This window comes from Marmota monax, unplaced genomic scaffold (genome assembly GCF_021218885.2).
Source record: "Marmota monax isolate L192 unplaced genomic scaffold, Marmota_monax_Labrador192_F-V1.1 WCK01_AAM20220418_F8-fsc00008, whole genome shotgun sequence".
NCBI lineage: Eukaryota > Metazoa > Chordata > Mammalia > Rodentia > Sciuridae > Marmota > Marmota monax.
This window is the reverse complement of record NW_026694432.1, coordinates 26,392,714-26,415,264: the sequence shown is the minus strand read 5'-3', so window position 1 is coordinate 26,415,264 and position 22,551 is coordinate 26,392,714. Positions and strand designations below refer to the sequence as shown.

General features: G+C 40.0%; 1 protein-coding gene across 11 annotated transcripts in view; it reads right to left on the bottom strand.

The window, feature by feature from the left end:
- Ubr4 (ubiquitin protein ligase E3 component n-recognin 4) overlaps positions 1-22,551 on the bottom strand; it is a 127,178-nt gene that overhangs the window by 78,070 nt on the left and 26,557 nt on the right. For all 11 annotated transcript variants that reach the window (XM_058571102.1, XM_058571110.1, XM_058571105.1 and 8 more), the window contains exons 18-40: positions 19,314-19,483; positions 17,748-18,030; positions 17,041-17,176; positions 15,948-16,027; positions 15,071-15,199; positions 14,115-14,297; positions 13,850-13,972; positions 13,533-13,762; positions 11,677-11,798; positions 10,635-10,732; positions 9,752-9,909; positions 8,656-8,865; positions 7,640-7,741; positions 7,092-7,192; positions 6,648-6,846; positions 6,101-6,289; positions 5,541-5,604; positions 4,387-4,578; positions 3,826-3,896; positions 3,431-3,578; positions 2,783-3,010; positions 1,767-1,937; positions 654-836 (exon numbers count right to left, since the gene is read on the bottom strand). In XM_058571102.1, coding sequence (XP_058427085.1) covers positions 654-836; positions 1,767-1,937; positions 2,783-3,010; positions 3,431-3,578; positions 3,826-3,896; positions 4,387-4,578; positions 5,541-5,604; positions 6,101-6,289; positions 6,648-6,846; positions 7,092-7,192; positions 7,640-7,741; positions 8,656-8,865; positions 9,752-9,909; positions 10,635-10,732; positions 11,677-11,798; positions 13,533-13,762; positions 13,850-13,972; positions 14,115-14,297; positions 15,071-15,199; positions 15,948-16,027; positions 17,041-17,176; positions 17,748-18,030; positions 19,314-19,483 — 3,570 coding nt within the window. The remainder of the gene's footprint in view (positions 1-653; positions 837-1,766; positions 1,938-2,782; positions 3,011-3,430; positions 3,579-3,825; positions 3,897-4,386; positions 4,579-5,540; positions 5,605-6,100; positions 6,290-6,647; positions 6,847-7,091; positions 7,193-7,639; positions 7,742-8,655; positions 8,866-9,751; positions 9,910-10,634; positions 10,733-11,676; positions 11,799-13,532; positions 13,763-13,849; positions 13,973-14,114; positions 14,298-15,070; positions 15,200-15,947; positions 16,028-17,040; positions 17,177-17,747; positions 18,031-19,313; positions 19,484-22,551) is intronic.

Sequence of the window (22,551 nt, the reverse complement as noted above, 5' to 3'; positions counted from 1 at the left end):
AGCCTCTATTTGTTCTGGCAAAAAAAAAAAAAAAAAAAAAACCACACAAAATGACTTCGATCCCCACTTCCTAAAAGGGCATTGAGTAGTAATAAAACCAACTTTTCCTTGTAGAATCATTTCACAAAATAGTTCCCTATGTCATTCTGTCCTTTCCTAGTTTTCTTTGAAACTGTTTTTGAAATATTTTGTAGCTCTTTTAAGGATCATAGTTGTGATGAGAGAGGATAGAATCCAGAAAAGCATAAGTTATTAAGCACTCTTCCAACTTCTACTAGTTCCATAAAACACAAATTTCCCTGTCCTTAGAAAGCCAGGAAGACAGAGAAAGACTGAAAAAGAACACTCGGTCTTCCTATGAAGGCTTTAATCTCTCAGCTTGTACCCTTATGGAGTGACCTGCTAGTCCCTGCAAATTTCCTAAGAGCATAAGATGTCGAAGATGCTTTGAGTGGGAATTTACAAATAGGAACAGTCTTTGTCCTACTTATATCTGCTCTAATCAAACAACTCAAGGTTCAAGTAGAAAAGTTCAATGAAATCTGTCCCTAACACACTTCTAGAACCCAGTGTGACCATGGTCACCTCTTTATTCTGCTTGGGGTTTAAAACAAGCATGACCTAAATAAGTGGGAAGGAATCCAAAGACTCACCTTGCCCTTCTCATGACTGACAGCCAAATGCTGGCGACGCCCATGGGGGGAAGAGAGCACACACATAGCCACCCGCCTGAGCACATGAGCGCTGATCAGCTGCCGTATGGTCTGGCCCTGGTCTCCACTATAATTCATCCGAACATTCTCAAAGGCACCTTCCTGAGAGCCTAAGGTGGGAACCTGGCAGAGGAAAGCAGAGAAAGCAGGCAGTAATAAGCAACTAAGGTCCAGTGGATTCATACAGCACTTACATGCCATGCACTGCACAGTTCAGTCATTCAAAAGCAATGGGTTCCAACCTCCCACTCAGGCACATCTGGGTAAATCTGTCAGGCATTTGTCAGCCCAATAAGAACAGTGCAGTCAAGTTTTTCCTAAACTTAATCAATACAACGTACTGGTCTCTTATAAACTGATTTTTAATAAAATACCAGAATATATGCGCACGTGAGTGCTTCCAAATGTATACTACTCCCTTAGTAATAGCCACCTTGATAGATCCACTCAAGGGTCTCACTCATATTTGTTTGTTCCTCTTTAGAAATTGCCTTAACTTCACTTCCTACTCACTACTGCTACTAAAACGACCAGAAAGACCACACTGAAAAGTCATATTCAGTGCTGAGCAGCTGGTTTTAAAGTGAATAATGACTTATATCTGATAACCATATAACCATACCTATCCTATGAGGAATTAAATGTAAATTGTCTAAAGGGCTGTAATCAAAAGAGGACAAGAGAAATCCTGAGGAAGGATACACAATAAGGAGGTTTTCTATTTCATATAAATAACAAATTTCTATTATAACTGCCCCAAAGTGGAGTTCCCACATCTTGGGGGTTCACATACTCATGAACTACGAAGAGGACTTGGATCAGCCAGGCTGACTTAAATGCCCCGATTCTCTTCTTTTGAGGCATGCCTCACATGTTGATTATGACATTGTTTATAGTACAATTGGGGGGAGAGGGTCATATCTTAGACACTAAGTCCTGAATGGTCTGGGGTTGACTTGTAAGTGCCTTCCTCAGAGGATCTAGCACACTCAGGTATTCCAACCAACTTGCTGGTTCCTATAACCACCAAATTTCATGCCCTGACACACTCACCATTAGCTGGTCTGTCATCTCAACCACCTTGTCCACTGTGTGCAGCTCACTGAGGGCTTTCTGTGCCCGGCTACTACTTCCCACAGCAGAAGCCTGCTGAAAGTTGGTCTGAATGGCATCCATAAGGAAGTTGAGCATGTCTAACACGAGAGGCGCGAAGGAGAAATTGGCCTGAGAAAAATCGAAATACAAAAGTGAAAGAGAGCGAGAGAGAGAGAGAATGAGAATGGGTCATACTCATAATATTCTTGCCAGTAACTGCCTTCAGAATCCAGTTTCCTCACTTCCAGTTGGATATCCTAACCAAATCATCATCTCCTTCTCTCCATAATCCTGGATTTGATTCCAGTTAATATGCTACCATGCTACTAATTCTAGAGGAATATTTCCAAACTAGGTGCCCAAAAGAGAAACCCTAATGATCCAAGGCACCCAGCAGATATAATAAGCTAACTTCTCTCCTATATATATAGGGTAGGAAAATTGAGAAAATAATCAAATCATTTTCTGATTCTGGACTCCAAATGAGAAACCCAGGCCAAGAAGGGTGCTCTACTGCTGGGCGCGGTGGGGCACGCCTATAATCCCAGCAGCTCAGGAGGCTGAGACAGGAGGACAAGTTCAAAACCAGCCTCAGCAATGGTGAGGCGCTAAGGAACTCAGTGAGATTCTTTCTCCAAATAAAATACAAAATTGGCTGGGAATGTGGCTCAGTGGTTGAGTGCCGAGTTCAATCCCCAGTACCCGTCCCCACCAAAACAAGGAAGAAAGAATGCTCTAGAGTATTACAAAACTAAAAGTTATTCTCACACCAACCCCTGCACTACTAATGCTCCTCAATCATAAATCCTTCTCTAGAGACTGATCACACATACTATTTATATTGCACTGTGAAAATTAAGAGAGAAAAAAAGAAAACAAGCTGCAAGGGAAGCCCCAGGCATTACTGACTTTCACACTAACTTGCCAGGCTCTGAACTCTTTCTACTGTACCAGGGACCATCTGGAAGTCCCACCTGGTTCTGTAGCTCCTCCCGGCAGCCCTCTACTGTACGGCATAGGCTGCTCTTCTTGGGCTTCTCTTCGTCAGTGATTTTTCCATCACTGATGGTGACCTTGGCCTTGTCAGCTGGTGAAGTGCTGGCATGGCGCACCAGACTCTCTGAAACCCTGGGTTCACTCTGAAATGCCGACTCCTTCATGGTGGAGCTCATGCCACTGCTAGGAGTTCGCTTCACCAGTGCCTAGGGACAGAAAACATCAAGGTCCCTCAGCTCTTGCCAGAACACAGATGAAATATTTCCTAAGATCTTGGAGCCAAAAGAGAAATTACCTAAGCATGTATAATTATTCAAAATACTAAAATTCATGGTATTTACCTAATATCTAACTTTGCTGCCCACATGTAGCGTCAAGCTTTGATTATAACATCTGCAACTGTGGAGTTCTTAGGAAAAAACTGACTGCAAGATCTCTAAAGAGACTGTGAGTTCTAATATTCCAAGTGAAGTGCCACAACTGTACAGATCAGGAACAGAACATGAATATGTTCATAAACCCAGGTACCATGGAGGTGATGTGAAAATTTTCCAGTTTGGATTAAGTATTCTAGTGTCACTAATAAGTCACCCTTTATGGTTCAGAGAAGGTTGTAAATCTCTTACCAAGCAGCTGCCATCTTCCTTGGCTCCACAGTCACAGAAGAAGGATCCATATTTGGCATAGGAAATCTCGTGATCCTTATGGCACACCTTAGCACATACTGTGCACACACCAACCCCATCCACCATTTTACAGGTGTGACAGTGGTACCTACAAAAAATAAGAACCAGCAAGCAAGCTCAGAAGCATCAAACATCGGAGCCTAGGGTTGGGGTTGTTAGAGCGTTTGTCTCACACGCTTGAGACCCTGGGTTCAATCCTCAGTACACATAAAAATAAACAAACAAAAATAAAGATATTGTGTCCATCTATAATTAAAAAAATTTTTTTAAATTTTTATTAAAAAAAAAAAAAATCAAAGCCTAGCAAATCCTCATCTAAAATGAAGAGCACTTACCAATGCTGGTTCATGAATTCTTTCTGTGTGATAGTAAAAGTGCAGAGTTTATTGCAGAGAGAATCTTCATCCTTAAAGACAATAAGTAATTTTAATCAGAAATCTATTCCTCCATATAGATACTCAGAAAACCACATGAGCTTCCATACTCAATGAACAACAGAAACCTATCCAAATTGAAACAGCCTACTGGCTGGAAATCTGCAGCAACCTCAAGTACAACCTCAGGATACTGTGGTTAAGAGAAAAATCAATGCACTCCCATCCCCATGAAGGACTCATCCCTGAAGTTCTACTTTGGATACAAAGTAAAGAAGCAAGACAAGTGATTCTGAACAAAAGAAAGGCATCTGCTTATTGAAATCCCTGAGAGATTAATTCCCCATAGCTTGCTCCTGCAGGCTTAGAAAAGCCAAACCAGGCATGAAGCATGGGAATTGGAAGAAAGGAATAGGGTTGGAAAGGTTATGAAGGGGCTGGGGAAAGTGCCAAAGGCTTATTAGCACACTAGCCCTGACCTTAAAAGGCTAACTTAAAGGGTACTAAGTACTCAGTACTTACTGAATCCTCAGCCTGGGAATCTTCCTCTTCCACTGCCAATTCCTCCACCCAGTCTGAGTCCACCTCGATGGCTCGCTCTTCACCATCCACTGAGAGGTGACTTGGCCCTTGACCATTACTCTGGCTCAGGGCATTCGTGACATCAGCCAAGTAAGACATAATATGGCACGTGCACTCCAAGACTACCACATGCTACAAGAGAAGACCACAACCTCACAGAAACTTGGTTCTCCAGCTTAATTATTATGTAAACCACATTTTCACAATAAGGATCAGAGGAATGGTATACAGGCAGGGAAGAAAACTAAGATCATTTTAATTATCTATTTCCCCAGCTCTTTCCACTATCTACACATAGCTAGTCAGTAAGTTGTAGTGAATTAGTGTACATTCATTTGTTCTTAAGCACAAAAATAACTCTTCATGAAGTCTTATAAAGCAGAATTGAAACTGGGAGAATGAAGTAAAATTGGAGACAAATCATTCAAGACAAGACCAGATTATAAATCCAAAGAGGCTTTCATTGGCCTTTCGCTTACCATCTGCTTTTTTTTTTTAACCATTGTGAAAGTCATTTTAATTAATTGAACTAATACTAATGCAGAAGGGAAGCAATCGCTTTAGAGATAAAGAGAAAAAGTTTCCAACAAACAACTGCAGGTAATTAGTTCATATTTCCCTAAAAATACCAACAGACTATCAACAAAGACTCAGATGTCTAAGCTCTTTCCTCTGCACTGTGACATTTCAGTGCAAAAAGGATAACGATGAGGAAGAATGGAGGGAGAGATGAATGCTGCTGTGGTATCAGAGACCAATTATCTGTCCCTGGCCACCACATCAGATTCATGAGTTAGGTGGTAGAAAAAAGTGCTTGAATGCAAAATTTCTCTCAGTCTCAATCTGAGAGAAAGCACTGTGTTTTCAGATGTATTCTGGTGGATCTTTACCAGGACATTTCCTTCCTATCACTTCTTGCCACCTGGAAGAGGACTGAGGGCACACAGTCAGGAATGACATACTGCTAGGTCCTGAGATCATCAGCCTCATCCTCTGCAGGCTAACCCAAGCCACAGAAAGGAGAGGTTTCCACTCAATCACAAAGACAAGATCATCTCCCCCAACTCCCTGTTCCTACTTCTCATGTTTCTTACCTTTCCATGCATTACACTGGCATTCAGTTTCTCAACCACATTCTTCTGTGACAGGTATTTCTTGCTGTCCCAAAGTGGGGGAGGGAGAGGAGAGGAGAGGGAAACATTAAGTTATCTAAGTCATCAAATGAAGGAAAAAATCTTTATGAGCCTTGAATCAATTTGTGGACACTATAAAGCAAAAATATCCTCAGAAAAATATAAGAAATATAGCTATATATCTTGGAGGGCTCTGTTCTTAGGGCTACCATTGACATTTGGCATATTTTCCCAAGACTTCTTAAGAATAATAAGCAGGATTTTATTTTCTCTACTAAGAAAATAAAGAAGCAAGGCACAGTGGCACATGCTGTAATACCAGCAACTTGGGAGAATTCAAAATTCAAAGTCAGGCTTGGCAATAGTGAGACCCTATCTCATAAAAAAATGAAAGGGCTGAGATGTAGCTCAGTGGTAAAGGACCCCTGGATTCAATCCTGAGAAGAGGAGAAGTGAGGGGTGGGAGGGGGGAGAGTAGGGGAGGAAGGGAAGGACAGGGTCCTCTAATTTCAACATCTTACCATCTGCCCAGCCAGTCCACAGCAGCATTATGAAGCTGAAGGTGACCAGCACCTTGACCTGCACTGGCCAGAGTGGCCATTACAACCATGAGTTCAGGGAAGCCAGTGCCATCACCATTGGCCAGCATCTCTGTTGCCATGGGGGTCAGGGTGCCCAGAAGCACAGCACATACACCTTCTCCAACTTGGCTGGTAGAAAAGAAAGAGCAAATTGGTGAATTACCAACAGGAACCTGACTCTGTGTATTTCAAATTTGTAAGAGCAATTAGAAGAAGTTTTGATTAAATATTAAATATGTGGCTCTACACACCAATCTCAGCTTTGGACTGGGGCTACTATAGCACAAAACATTCACTGAGGTTGCAAATGATGGACCAAGTCATTCCAGAGGTTTTTTTCCAAAGGAAAGATCAAAAAGCTAGACTAGAATCCTGAAGTCCATAGAGGGGCAAATACAGAACCACTGAAAATGCTAAGACTAATGCCAGCAAATGCTCTCCACAGATTTCTGGGATTATTAGGGACACAACACACACGTGTGTCTACCTGTTTTCTCGAACAATGTATGTGGTCAGTAACTGTAATAGCTGCCGGTTCTCCTGAATTACATCCAGCTGATCGGAATCTTTTGGGGGCGATGTAGTCATACGAGTGAGCCAGGCCTGCAGGCGCACAGGCTCCACACAAGCCAGCTGTGCCAGTGAGCCACAGAGATGTAGAAGGCTGGGGTTAGGGCTCTTCTCAGCTAGGAACAGACCGAGAGGTTACAGTCCATAAGGAAGGGCTGGGAAAAGGCAAGAAGGCGACAAACAGAGAGCCAGAAAAGGGGAAAGGCTCCAAGTAGTTTCTACTTCCTTCCCAACTTTCTCTGAGGGATTCTCTCCACTTGTTAGCATTTTCATGCGGCAGTTAAACTCAGGCAGAAGATAGGCAAAGTATTAGCTGGACATCAAAGTTCCCATAAGAAGATTACTAAAAGCTGTCACTCACTCAGCTGGAAGAGTTTGGTGAAGAATTTCAAGACTCGGTTACAGAATTTAGCAGAAAGGTTCTCATTGGCTGTTGCCATCATGATCTGCACAAGTTCTCCACTGGGAGGCAGGAGGGGGAAAAATGGAAGAATCATGTTAAGCCTCATATGAAAGGAATCCATCTCTATTTTTTCACAATCTCATCTCCTCTAGGGAAGATGGTCACTCGTCAGTCAGCAACACAAGGTGTTCATGAAATCCAGTCCCTGTTTGATAACCCCGAGGAGTAAGCAATTAACCCTCAAGAGAGACGCACAAGCAGGCCTTATGTATTGCCTGAGAACACCTAAATGAACTGTTCCTTGCTCTCAGGAGACATTCAAAAATGTTCACACTAGGGCTGGGGATGTGGCTCAAGCGGTAGCGTGCTCGCCTGGCATGCATGCGGCCCGGGTTCGATCCTCAGCACCACATACAAACAAAGATGTTGTGTCCGCCGAAAACTAAAATAAATAAATATTAAAAAAAAAAAAAATGTTCACACTAAATAAGTAAAACACATCTCACCTGTCAGAGAAAAACTCCTCCATAGCTTTCCGGGCCTGGCTGCTTTCCAGCTGCTTTTCCAAATACTGGAGACATTCCTCCAAGATGGATTCATCCAATCCACTGAGGATTAAAAGGAATAATTAACTGTCAGTAATAAGATCTGTTTCAATGTCTTCCTCATACTGACTCTGAAAATCTAAGCTGTTTACAACTCGACCTTGAGGGAAATTTCCAGTTGAATTTTGTCAAAATTTAGCAGAAAGTCTGGCACTCAGCAGGTAGTCAATAAATGTTTAATGAATGAATAACAACACCTCAATTTTATTTTACTAGCCCTTTTCTTGGGAAATTAAATAAGAAAGGCACCTGAAGCCTAGAGTACTAATCCAGATTTGGCCAATAATTTTTTGGGGAGGAGACATTTCAGATGAGTCATTTCTACATAGCTAAACTGTCTCAAATTCCTTATTTAAAAAGAAAGAAGGAAAGAGAGGAGCAAAAAAAGGAGTTGCTTATGAAAACCTAGACTCAAAGACACAGGATATCCCAACACTTAGACCCTTGTATTATACGCAATTCTCGAAGTAGTAAGCACAACATGACTTTATTTATAGCGTTTACCTACATCAACACAGCATAAAATACCAATGTCAAACAATGAGCAGGACCTCCAATTCCACAGACCACCCATTTCAAAATGGTGACCAAAATACTAAAAACTAATTTTTTACGGTGTTCCCCTGTATATCTATCTCATCACACCCAGTCCAGTAATTTGTTCAATTGTCTCCGAATCAGAACATTAAACCTTCAATTTTCTGAACATTTATTCCTAAGAATTGAATCACAAAAGAATACTCCAAATAATTCTTCACACATTTCCACAAGAATGCAAAATGCACACAAGCACAGAATTTCTAGTTGAAAAGCACAGTAGTAACAAGCTCTCAGCTAATGACACAAAAACAACAGTAGTGGTACATCTCCAGGAACAGCAGTCTCGGGAACCTGACTGCTTCCTCCATTAGGCTCACCTGTTAGGATCTGCATGATTAGCCAGAATATTGTAACAACCAGTGATTAGCTTCTCATAAACACGAGCCAGGAACTCATCAGACTCTGCAGGGCCCAAGATGCGTTCCAGAGAGTTGCTACTGATCTCAGCAACACTCTCAGTGCTTGACTCCAAAAGAAGGGGTAGCAAGGTCCTAATGACCTGTGGTGGATTCATCTCATCTGACCACCTTCAGCAAAGAAAATGGAACTATGTTAAGTGAATATACAACTACTCCAAAACTCTGCAAGGCAGGATAATTCAATTATTTATTGGGGCTTTTATTCCAGTCTTCTCCTTGATAAGTTTTCTACATACATATTATCATGCAATTTCATAATTTAATATTATTTCAGAAGAAAAATCATTTTCATATGAAAAATACACTTAAGCATCAAATTAATAAGATACATGTTTATAATATTCAAAAAGTAACTAAACCTTATAAAGTAATCCAAACTAGAAGGTTTTCTGGATGAACTCTCAGAAATCTGACTACTCGGTCTGGGGTTGTGGCTCAGAGGTAGAACGCTCGCCTACCATGCGTGAGGCACTGGGTTCTATCCTCAGCACTACATAAAAATAAGATTAAGATAAAGATACTGTGTCCACCTATAACTAAAAAATAAATATTAATTTGGAAATATGACTACTCATACAGCATTGAAGTATAGGACCTTACCTGTGACCTATGTACAGGAAGACAAACTGTGCCTTCCCTACTCCTTAGGAAGGCAAAGTCTAACTCCTGCAATGACACTGGAGAAACATTAGTAATAGTCCCTATCATGTGAACATTTAAACCCAAAGCACCTCCAAATCACAATACAGTTTTTTGCCTCTTCTGAAACATACTGCACGGAAAGAAAGGCAGTCCTCTGCTGCCCTTCAGATCTGAGTTTTTAAAAACCATTCTAAGATTAAGTGCTTACCCTCTACTCTAAAACAGCAAATTCTCTTGGATCAGGAAGGATATAAGAAAACCACTGTTGTATAGTTATAGAGACTCTCACTATCCTTAAGCTACAGCAAAGCACAGATGTACAAAGCAATAAAGTCTAGGTACTGGTACTCACACAATCAGATCTCCAGTCAACCTGACGAGTGAGAGGAGAGTATGCTTCAGAGACGCTGCCAGGGGCAGGCTTTGGCCACAGAGTGTTCCCAAGTGAGCAGCCTGCACAGCGCTGATGTAACTCTCAGAAGGGATGGTGTCATTGGCAAAAGCATTGCGCTAAAAGAAAGCAAATCAGATGTGAATAGACAGATCATCTACCTTGGATAAAATTATCTAGTGTGGAAAAAAAGACATAAATTAAGGCTCCACTGAGGTTTATAAACTGTGGCCTCTACCCAGTATACACTGTTATTCATCCTAGGAAGAAAGACAGAGGGGTTGGAGGGCAGTTCACAAATTCTATTAAGTACAAAGTTAACAAATGAAACTAACACCCAAAACCAATTCCAAATGAGTGGAATATACAATATACTACATTTAGCAGTAAACTACTATCTGCCTGTAATAACTGAGATGGAGGTGGATTTTGCAATGCATCTGATCTCCATTACACAGATTATAATTATACTTGTACCACAGCTCTGGGTGATATAAACAGAGGTCACAATTACAAAGCAGGGATAATAAGATTATAACACTTCACATTTCCAAAGAACTTCAATGGCAGAATAATCTACTAACAGAGGTTGTGTGAGCATACACAAAGATCAAGTAAACTAAGAGAAAACTCAACAGCATCTAAAAGCTTAGAAAATCTAAGTTACTACATAAAATCATGGCAAAAGGAGAAAGTTCCTGACACATAACCTAAAGTGAAAGGAAACCGTTGACACAGCAAATAAGTTGCAGCATAGATCTCTTTGCCGGTAAGCGTGAAGAGTAAGAACAGAACACAGAACAGCCTGTGTTCAGCATCTACCCCTAGAACACCCATGACTCACCCAAGAGCCAATGTTAGGAAACTCATTGGTGTTGATATTATTCCAGGACTCACACACAGCCTGCACCGAAGATGGCAAATTCTGAACCAAAGTTGGACCTGGAGGCAACGGAAAAGACAAAAAATCATCACAAGAAAAAAAGGAATGACACACAGCATTTTAAAAGCCAAGTTCAAATGCAGAAACATTATAGCTCAGACTATCAAAATAATTACTGGGACAGCTGAGATAGATATTCTAATAGCAGTACTATGTCTAAGAACCAGCTAATTGCTTACTAGCTAAGAATCTCAATTGTAAGGTTTTCATTTTCCATTGTTATCTACTTTCTAACCTTGCAAGTAAAGACAACTGAAAACAAAGGGAGGGGGATTCATTTTAGCAAATCAGGCTAAAATCACCATTAAACATCTGCTTCCCCCTTCTATAAGCAAGGAATCTCTTTTCTCCTAAAAACAAATCTGGAGGCCAGAGATCATAAATGCACATTAAGAACAGCATTCTATGAAGAACATTCAATGATACTGAGACTCTGAATAATAAGAGTATTTAAAGCTTGACATTAAGAAAAACACAAATTGGCCATAAATTTTAAAGGGTAATTTCTGCACCTAATTCCAATGCTGCTCAAGTCCTTTGACTTTCCACTCTAATAAACTTCTTCTAGATCATTCCTAACACAGGAAAGACATTATTTCAAGCATGAAATAACAGGATGGCTAGTTTTCCTATTCTCTGTAAGTGAAAAGAACACAAGATCTCTGATAAAGGTAAAACAGCCTTCTACTTCAGAACAAACTGATCTTGGTTTAGATCCAAGTTAGCTGCACCATTTGCAAGATGTAGGATTTGGGGCAAATAAACTGCTTTCTCTAAGTCCCAGTTTTCCTATTGAGTAAAAAGGAGATAATAATACTTTACTTCCTGTGGTTACTGTGAAGTTCAAAACAGACAATCCTTTGTAAATGTTTTGACTCACAGTAAGGCAAATGCTTGTAAATGCCAGTAGACAGGTAGAGAGAGAAGCGGCACATTCACTCACCCAGAGTGTTCGCCTTGCACCTACTAGAACCAATAGCCAAAACAGCAGCGAAGCCTTGCAGCTTCTCCTTGGAAGGTTTTTCAGTGGTTCCCTCTTCATTAAAGTTCTGTAGCAAATAGGCTCTGAAGAAAAAAGGAAAGTGAATAGGAGAAGCTGTAGGAATCTAATCCCATCATCATGGTCAGGAGAAACTAACCCCAGAGAAGTTGCATAGTCTGTATCTCAGTTTCCTAACCTACTAAATATAGTTGACAATGCCAGCCCCCTCATAGAAACCCCAATGGGTAATTGTTTCTCCAAGAATAGCCAGTCCTCCAAAATACTCCCAAAACAGGATTCTATGACAAATAAATTTGGGAAACCTTGAATATTCTATCTAGCCTCCTTTCTCAACCTTGGAAGATAAGCAATGTATATATAAAAGGCTCTAAGTAGTATCATATTTTAAAAATCAAAATAAAAACCTATTTAATTTACCCAACATTCCCAAACTTACTTGCACAGGAATATGTATTAAAAACTCTTATTTTCAAAAGCATTGGCCGAGTAGGCCAGATTAGAGCCTAGAATATCCACAGGGCCGTAACTGGGTCTGCTCTGGTTACCACTATACCCTAAATACCAAGAACACTCCATGGCACAGAGTAGGAATTCACATTTGTTATTTACATTTACACCTCTATTTGTTTAAAAAAAAAAAAAGCCTCAAGCAAATACCTTCTCTCTGCTGCAAGATATGCACACAAAAATACAAGATTAGTCTTATAGTTTATAATTAGTCTTTATGGTTAGTCTTACAAGTTTTATAATGAACCCCGTCCCTGTACAAAACTCACAGATCAAGTGCTCACCCGTGAGACACTACAAGGGATCAAATAAATAAATGAGCTGAATAGGGCCACCATCAAAGTAGGCCCTGCTGCAGGGAGAAGCCCCTCCTGTGCTCCAGTCTATTACTGTCATGACTGGAGTCCAGTTTTGCCAGTTCTTCAAATTTAAGAAAAAAAAAAAATCTCAATTTTTAAATAATCTTCCAAATTTTATGTTAAAAATAAATTTTAAGTTTGGTTGTTTGTTATTGTTTATTTGGTTTTTTTGTGAGGTACTTTTTGGTACTGGGGATTTAACCCAGGGGTTTGAGCAACACCCTTATTAAGACAAGGTCTTGCTTGGCTGCTTAGGGGTTCTCTTAAGTTGCTGAGGCTAGTCTCAAAATGTTTGATTTCTTCATCAGCTTCCCAAGTCACTGGGATTTCTGTCATGTGCCACCATGCCCAGCAATGTTAAGGTTGTAAAACATCATTTGCAGAACAAAATCTATAGGACATCCAATTTTCAATATAAGCTGTAGAATGGACAAAATTTCAAGATATCCTCTAACTCACTAAGAAAAGATGAGCTGAGCACGTGGCTCAAGCTGTAGCACGCTCGCCTGGCATGCGTGCAGCCCAGGTTCGATCCTCAGCACCACATACAAACAAAGGTGTTGTGTCCGCCAATAACTAAAAAATAAATATTTTTTAAAAATACTTAAAAAAAAAGAAAAGATGTTTTTCCTCTCTACATACCATGAAATTTGAAGAGCATTTAAAGGAACTCAGTTAATAATAGGAATGATGGAGCTTTTAAAATTTATATTTCTTTGAATCCCACAAATATAATTCTAAAAAACATTTTAAAAAATTAAAATAAATCAAATTTCCTCCCAGCTATTATGTGAAAAATTCCTCAATAGGCACCCATTCTTATTAGAGAAGAAAACATTATACCAAGCATGGGGCGATTAAGGGGAGTCCCCGGGGGAGCTGCACAGAGTAAGCAGTACTAGCACATCTCAGGTGGGCAATTCGTCACACCTAGTGAACGATGCATAGGTGTCAATGAGTTGGAGCGTGGCTGGAAGGAGGTTCTTGGTGATCTCGGATGACTTATGAGGATCAGTCTCTGCAGCCATCTTAGAAAAATGTTCATCCAAAGAGACCTGGACCTTCGAGATAGCAGCATCAAGGGTGTAGATGGACTGCAGACTAGGAATTTCATGGAGCTGCAAGATGGTGGTACAGTCGATGCTACAGAATGATGAAATCTTTAAAAACACCCAGGATATTAATTAGGTGTGGCCAAAGGCTGTGGTAGAAGCTAAGTTGTCATTATGGTCCCAACACTACCATACCTGTCGAGCAAAGTATTCCTCTACAATTTCAACATCATATTTCACTGAGCTACACTTGGTGGATGCCAATTCTACAAGAGAGCCAGCATGTTCAGCTTTCATTCCTTGTTTAATAAGATGATCCTGTTTGGATGTCAAGAAAAAAAGCATTTTAAGATCAATTTGAATAGTCCAAAGCTTCATCAAATTTAAAAGCCCCCATACACATAGAGCAAGGTAACTCTGAATAGCCCTTGGCAGCAAGCTTTGTGTTCCACTGTGGTACCTTTATCCAGTTCACATAGGAGCTGATCCGGAGGCGGGAAGACCATCGCAGAGTATGTAAGATGTCACATTCACTCATCTCAGGTGAGTTCATGGCCAGCTGGTTCATGTACGTCTTTGATGGTGGCAAAATACCTAAGATCCTCCACAGTATCAAGAAGTAATACTGAAGGGCACAGGCCTCCTGGAGAAAGCAAATGGAGCAGTTATTGTATGTTATCTCTATTTTCTATTTTCTTTTTATTTCTGTTACATTTTTTTAGTTACAGTCATATAAACGGTAGGAAACGTTCTTACATATTCATACTATATAATAATAATTTGGCCTATATAATAATAATATTTGGCCAATATCATGCCCCTGCATAGTCTGTATTTTCAACAGGGATTTGGCCCTAGAGTCTGCTCTCCAGATCTTTCTAGAAAGCACACCAAAATGATAAAGCAGAAAATGGCAAAATGAACATACAATTTGTTCCACATTCTGCATACCTTATAGGCCATAAAGGTTGCTCGCTGACAACTCTGGAACCCCCCAAATTCACCAATTAACCAAAAAAGAATAGGACATTGTCGGGACAGGTCCATAATCAGTCAGCCCTTTGTGTGGCCTAGAATTGCTGCTATGGCTCCTAGAAGTACAGACATATGTTCATAGGACCATGAAAAAGGCTCAAGTGTGAGGTTTTCAACATTACACCAGTAGTCATAAGCAACACAGATCTAGGGTGGCCACTAGTCCTTAGTCACATTTCTTTCAATGCTGAGAGAATAGGAAAAAAATGATAAAACTGTCTCTACAGTGAAGAGAACTACTCAAATGACATAAACACTGAAGTACTGATCAATTTTGTAAATAGATATCTGATAAACTGATTAGATCCCAGAAGGAAATTTCTGGTAGAAATGATCAATTATTAAACACAGCCCAAACTCCCCAGGCCTCCATGGTCTTACCAGGGCTGTTACGTTTTTGTTTTCCTTCCTCCTGACTGTATCGATCTGGGATCCAGCTGCAAGTAGCGATGTCAATGCAGTGTAAAGCTCATCAAACTTGACAAGCTTGGAGAAAAGAACTTCACATGCCTGTGATCAACAAAGAAACATAATCATTTCATTTTATTTTTTTGAAACTTGTTTTCCTCTACCCTTGTACTATTACCTAACCTCATAATTGACAATATATCCCATCGAATTATACTTATTGGTTTCTTCCTGTAGCAGATTCCAGATTCTGGGACCTCACTCAGTTTGTGGACCACTGTGAGCATACAACTGCAAGCTTCAGAATGAGAAAGAAGTGAACTATTTTTGTCCATTAAAATATCTGTCTAGGGGCTGGGGTTGTGGCTCAGTGGTAGAGTACTCGCCTAGCACACATGAGGCACTAGGTTCAAACACACCACATAAAAATGAAATAAAGATATTGTGTCCACTTACAACTAAAAAATAAATATAAAAAAATATAGGGGCTGGGGCTCAGTGGTAGAGCACTCGCCTAGCACATGCGAGGCCCTGGGTTCGATCTTCAGCACCACACATAAGTAAATGTATTATGTGCAACTACAATTAAAAATGCAATTAAAAAGACAATTTGCCTACAGAAAGACATTTGCCTACAGAAGTTGGTGTCAAAAGTAACGACCTTTTAGCTAAGGTGTAGCCCAGCAAATAAATCCCAAAGTAATGTTTTTCCTTTTAATAGAAGTTAAAATCCTACCAAAGACCAAATTTCCTCATTACAAAAAGTAAGTCATTCCCCTTCTCCCTGAAATACTGATTTGGTGGAGACCATCAGGCCCATATATAAAATGGGGTTTAAAATTCCTAGTACCACAGCATCAAGTCGGTTCAAATCATCCTCTGAGGCTTCTGGGGACAGGACACAGTAGAATCTGGGTTGTGGGATGGTATCTGTAAAACAATGTGCTTATTAAATGAACAGTTTCATTCTCAACTCAGTCTACCAGACATAAAACATAAAAATCTTAAAATTACATTAGAACAAGGTTTCTCACACCTGAACTGTTAATATTTGGAACCAGATAATCCTTGGCTTTGTGAGACTGCCCAAAGAATCGCAGGAGCTTTAAGAGCATCACTGGCCTCTGCCTATGATGCCAGAAGCACCCCCACCAAGTGTGACAACCAAAAAACATGAAAACATTAGCAAATATCCCATGCAGCAGGATATCTGAACTCCTCAACTCACTGCTTTAGGAGTCAACTCAGGCACTCTGAAATCCAGTTTATAACATAACTCTATCATTAGATTGAATGCAATAAACATATAAGCTGTTTCCTCAATAGCAAAGGGGCTAACCAGGAAGTTCACACTATGGCTTCATGAAAGTTAACATTTAATGATCCTCCAGATCAGAGCAAACACTAAAAATGAACCCAGGGGCCCCACGCTCAACAGCAGAGCATTTGCGGAGCATGTGCAAGGACCTATGTTCAATCACCAGCTCTGCAAAAAAAAAAAAAAAAAAAAAGAAACCCAGAGATACCTCATCAAAAGAATAAGACAATTGCTATATGAGAAAAACACTGGAGAGAATATTACATCCACATGACTTTCAGAATAGTAATATCACCAAGACCAAAAGGGAATTTAACTTGTGGGTGAGAACCATATCCCTACAAGGAAAATTAAATTTAATTCCTGAGAGTGACAAGAAATCATGCATTTTACCCTATAGCCAGACACCAGCATTCCTAATTCCTACATTTCAATGAAAAAAATAAAAATTAATGAGGGTTGTGGGAGTCAATTTCTAAAACTGTCTTAAACCCATAGGTTATTTGCCATCCATAGGGAGCAGATTAAAGCAACTGGCAAAAGATCCTCCAGCCATCTCCAAACTTCAAGTTCAATCCTGCTAAGAAGAATCAACAAGCCAGTTTCTTACGAGAACGTTTCTGACCTGATGAGAAATGCTTAGACCAGTTTTCTTCCACTTCTTTGAACCCATGATAGAGAGGAGTGGTCACCCGGCGGCTACCGCTGTCCTGAGATCCATTTGCCCACCCAAAAGGTGGACTCAACAAATTGTGCTGTACCTTTTAAAATAAAAATACTCAATTTGAAGATACACAGTCACCAGGCATGATAACAGATCAGTATAAGAAACCAAAATTCACAAGCCAAAATAAAATTTTAATCTTCTGTGACTTCTTTTAGAAAGGAATTTTTTATGGAACATAAGGGGAATAGTGCTCAATAAAACATTTCAAGAACTGCTAGACATAATAACACTAACTCAGCCTCCCACCCTCAGACTGAATCCTTACAAGGAACTTTACAAATCCATAAAATTTACTGCTTGACCATTCTTCAACCACCAACAATGCTCAGATATTTCACAGGTAAAGCAGAGTAATTCAAGAATAACATATGTTACCATAAACCTAATTTTAACAAATATCAAGTAATCTATACTTGCCACTTCATAAAGTACAACTGCACATATGAAAGTTCCAGGAGTTTTTTTTTTAATCCTACCTATAAATTTACATCAAACACCTAAAACCTAAAGTGAGCAGAGCAGGTCATTTTGGATTTGGATCATAGCTGCAAAGAAGAATCAAGTTCTCAGTAACAGTAAAGCAGACACAATGTATTGGTCTGTACCTGCTCAAACAGATACATGGGGGCTTTGGAGTACTGATGAAGCAGATAATCGAAGATCAAAAGGAGGCGAGCCAGGACAAGAGGCACAGAGCACATCTGAGCCTCCAGGCTGAGGCTTAGCTCCTGAATGATCTGTACAAGCAGGGTCAGTATGGCTCGCCGGCCTTTCTCAGAGAGGTGGTGAAAAATGAGGAGAAGCAGCTGCAGGTGCTCTATGTTCAGATCTTCTGTCTCACTGGGTACCACCCCCTGTAGGGCATTCTGCTTCATCGTAGACAAAAACCTACCACAAAGAAAGGAGAACATGTCTACTGGGAAAACAAAGCAACTCCCAAATTTACAACATCTAGCGTTGCAAGAGTTAAACTTCTTAAACACAGCCACTAAGATAACAAAAAGAAGCAGCAAAAGGGCTACATGGTAAAAGCAAAAATTAAATTTTTTCTACAAATCCATTAACATAGCTCCCAAATATTTACAAGATCCTTTTGATTCTCTTAACTGTGGCCACAGTAGCATTAATGTCCACTTTGCCATTTGTGACAAAGGAAAGAACAGTAAACTCCCCAAGAGGTGTTGTTGGTGTTGCTGTTTACCTAAAAAACCCAGGGAAGTAGAACTAGTCCAAATACTTTCTTTTCCTATATTTTGATGGTCTCAGTCTCTTTCTTTCTCTCTCCCCACACTGTGTGTGTGTGTGTGTGTGTGTGTATGTTAAAAACTAAACCAAGGACACCTACTACTGACTTACACTCCCATTCTGATTCTATAATTTAAGTCTGATTTTGATAGTTTGGAGGCTATAATCTTTGCATGATAATAGTTCAAAATAAATCAGACACAAAATATAAAAAAGAAATTATAATATTTGAGAATGAGTCAGGAAAGCTTTTATGCAAAAAAAAAAAAAAAATGAACATAGCACATAGCCAACTGTTTCCATTGCCTTTGGCTATTAGGAAAGAGATTTGTGTTTTAATAAGGCCACCCTTCCCTCACTTGCACCCCCCGACTGCCAGCTCCCGGCCTTTTTGCAAGATTCCACCAGGAAAAATATAGTGGGCCTCTGGCATTCAAGGAGGTTTATGATTTCTCAAATCCAACATTAGAGCTATTTGATCCTAGAATGAGGAATAGAAAACCAAAGCCTTTTAGGAAAACAAACTGCTTTGAAGACTTCTAACCATGTAAACAAAAATGGCAAATACAGGTCCATCTAAGAAGGATTTAAATGATTAATCTGAGCTTCCCCCAAGGAAACAAATTCTTTAAAATTTATCCAAAAAAGACTGCAAGTCACTCTAAGTGGTTTCATGTTGAGAGCAAAATAACCAAGAGTTAGCTTCCTAGCTCCCTCTCTCTCAAAAAACCAGGTCAGGATAAAATTGGTTATGTTCAAGATTCAGGCCCCTTGTTTTTTTTAACAGCACACCTTCTCATGATTCGCCCATCATTCCTCCACCCTTCATACTCTAAACACACCATCACAGTAGCATCTCAAAGATTAACTACAAAGAACTCAAACAAATAAAGACAGTAAATAATCTTCTCATGGAGTTATCTTACCTATCCCAAACTTTAAGGCATTCAGGGACATCAGGGTCACCTTGTGTGCTAGCTTTATGTTGCCAGATGAGCAGGAGACGTGAAAGCACAGAGAGGCCTTGAGGGTGAATGTACAAGGGCCAAGGTCCCTCAGAAAAAGGAGCAACTCCCAGCTGCTGCAACAGTATGTTCTGATATGAAAGACACACATAACACCATTAGGGAAAAGGCGTGGGACAGGCTAAAAAGTTACTCATGCTCTTCAATGCTACTTTTTCCCCCATTTTATTCACACTGAACAGAGTAATGAAAAAGGGATCAAGAAATTCAAACTTAAGAGGTGATCTGGAGAAAAACCATCTGGTCTATGGCCATACCACCCTGAACACACTCCCAATTTGATCTCAGAAGAAAAATCATCTAGTTCAACAAGAAAAAAACTTAAGTGAAAAATTACTAATCTATCCCAATAACATCCATAGTTCAATTACTGTCTGAAACGGGATCCTAAAAGAGGAGAAATGCTTTGAGAATTTCCAAAGGAAAACTACTTGAACTGTAGTAGCTGATCATCTCTTTCATAACCAGTTACATAAGACAAAAAAAAGCACCCAAATAACTCAAGTTGTGGGGAGATGCAATAATTTGTAAATCCAACTACTCCTAGTAACAGTATTAGCAGAGAAATTCTGCCTTTAAGATACCAAGGGATTCAGAACTAATTGAGAGCATCCTTTGCCTCCAGTTGTAATAGAACTTCTAATTGAGCCTCATTTTTAGGTCAGTTATCTAAACTGCAACTTATTTTTTTCCAACACAAACACACACAATGAGAGTAAACAGATTGCCAATGGGAAAAAAGGGGGTGGGGGGAAGATGCACTTTTTTTTTGGTACCAGGAATGGAACTCAGGGCGCTTAACCACTGAGCCACATCCCCAGCCCTTTTTTTTTAAATACTGAGACAGGGTTTTACTAAGTTACTTAGGACCTCACTTAGTTGCTGAGGCTGGCCTTGTACTTGTGATCCTCCTGCCTCAGCCTCTGTGAGCCGCTGGAATTACAGGCATGCGCATGCGTCTCTGCTCCTGACTCTGCATATTTTTTAAGTGAGGGCTTTTGTTTTCATCTTTCTGTCTGTTTTTTTAGGCCTCAGAGCCATAAGAAATGAGGAAATGAGTAAACACGCAAGGGGAGGCCCACTCGCATGTAATCCTAGCCACTCAGAGAAGGACTGCAAGTTCGAGGCCAGCCCAGGCAAACTTGGTGAGAACAGCTAAGGAAGTAGCTCAGTGGTACTAGGTTCAATCCCCAGAACTGCAAACAAACAAAAAAGAAAGGAACAAACTTTCCAAAGGAGCCTGGTTTTTAAAGACCTCTCCAACGCTTAATGCATTTTCTAATAAGTAAAACTGCTGTGGTGTGTGTGGCAGCAAAATCCTGACTCCACTCTCAAGATCCTTCCCCAACATCCCCTAGGAGGGAGCCTCGGCTCTACTGCTCTCCTCCACGCATCTCATGGTTTCTCATCATGTCAATAGCTGCCCCTGTGTGGATAATTCCCAAAGCCATACAATCAACCTGAATTTTCTAACTAACTTCAGACGCATGTTTCCAATGATTTTCTAGATCTTTATATCACTGGCAGCCCCCAACTTCATATTTAAAATGAAATGCACTGTGTGCATGTACAAACATATAATAACGAGTCCTACCATTATGTACAACTATAGCGCACCAATTAAAAATATGGAAAAAAATAACAACAAAAAATGAAATGCACTGTCTCTCCTACCCCAAACCAACTCTCCTTGCTGGCTTCATTATTGTTGCATCACAGTCTTACCTGAGTTCTAAACGCAGGTAATATCTAAGACTCCTTCCTCTTTCCATCCTTCACCTCATTTATTTAAGTAATTCCTCATGATCTCTGCAATGGGTATATTCACACCATTTCTCCTTCCATCCTCACCATCCCATAGAATTCAAAATACCTTTATTTCCTCATGCCTATAACAAGCAGGTGTTCAATGTATATGAATGGACCTAGAAACTGCCATATTATTATTAAATACCAATAATAAAATCATAAAGATAGCAGCTCACATTTAGCTGGTACTATAATGTATCAAACAGTACATTTTTGCCCCCATTTTTTTTTTTTTTTGGTACCAGGAGTTGAACATTGAACCTGGGGCACTTAACCACTGAGTCAAATCCCCATCCACAGCTTTTTTTTTTTTTTTTTTTTTAATTTTAAGACAGGGTCTCACTAAGTTGTTTAGGGCCTCACAAAGTTGCTGAGGCAGACCTTGAACTCAGGATTCTCCTGCCTCAGCCTCTGGAGCTGCTGAGATTATAGGTATACACCACACCCAGCCTATTTTTGCCGCTTTTGTATGATAAAATTTACCACTTTAACCTTTTTTCATGTATAGCTCTGGCATTAAATATATATGCATTATTATGCAACCTACATCTCTAGATCTATCCATCTCTAGATCAAATTTTCAACTTCAACTGGATCTCTGCCCCACTAGACACTCATTTCCCATCAGCCCCTGGTACCCGCCCTTCCACTTCCTGCCCCTAGAAACCAGACTGCTGTGAGTGGAACCACATATTTGGCCCTTTTCTAACTGCTTCGTTTCACTTAGCATAATGTCTTCAAGGTTCTTCCACACTACAGCATGTGCCCGTATCTCCTTCCTTTTTAAGGCTGAAAAATATTCACTGTAACAACTTTTATCCGTTAAATTTTGATGGCCACTGGTTGCTTCCCTCTTTGGGCTATGGTGAATGATACTGTTTTGAACATGAGGTATATTTGAACATTCATTTCTTTGGGGGTAAGTGGAACAACTGGGTCATATGGTAATTTTTTTTTTTTTTCAGTACTGGGGGGAACCTAGTGAGTGATAGGCAAGCACTCTAGTACTGAGTAACATGCACAGTCCATTTGGTAATTCTATCTGTAATTTTTTGTGGAATTGCCATTCCATTTTCCACAACAACTACATCATTTTACATCCCTATTGGCAATGTACAGGATTCCACTTTTTCCACAGCCTTACCAACACTTATTTTCTGGGTTTGTTTGTTTTGTTTTTTAAAGTAGCCAACCTGCTGGGTGTGAAGTGCTACTTGTGTTGTTTTAAGCCAGGCATTTTTCCCCCACAAGTACTAGGGACTGAACCCAGAGGCACTCTACCACTGAGCTACATCCCGACCCTGCCAGGCACTGTTTTAAACACTTATCA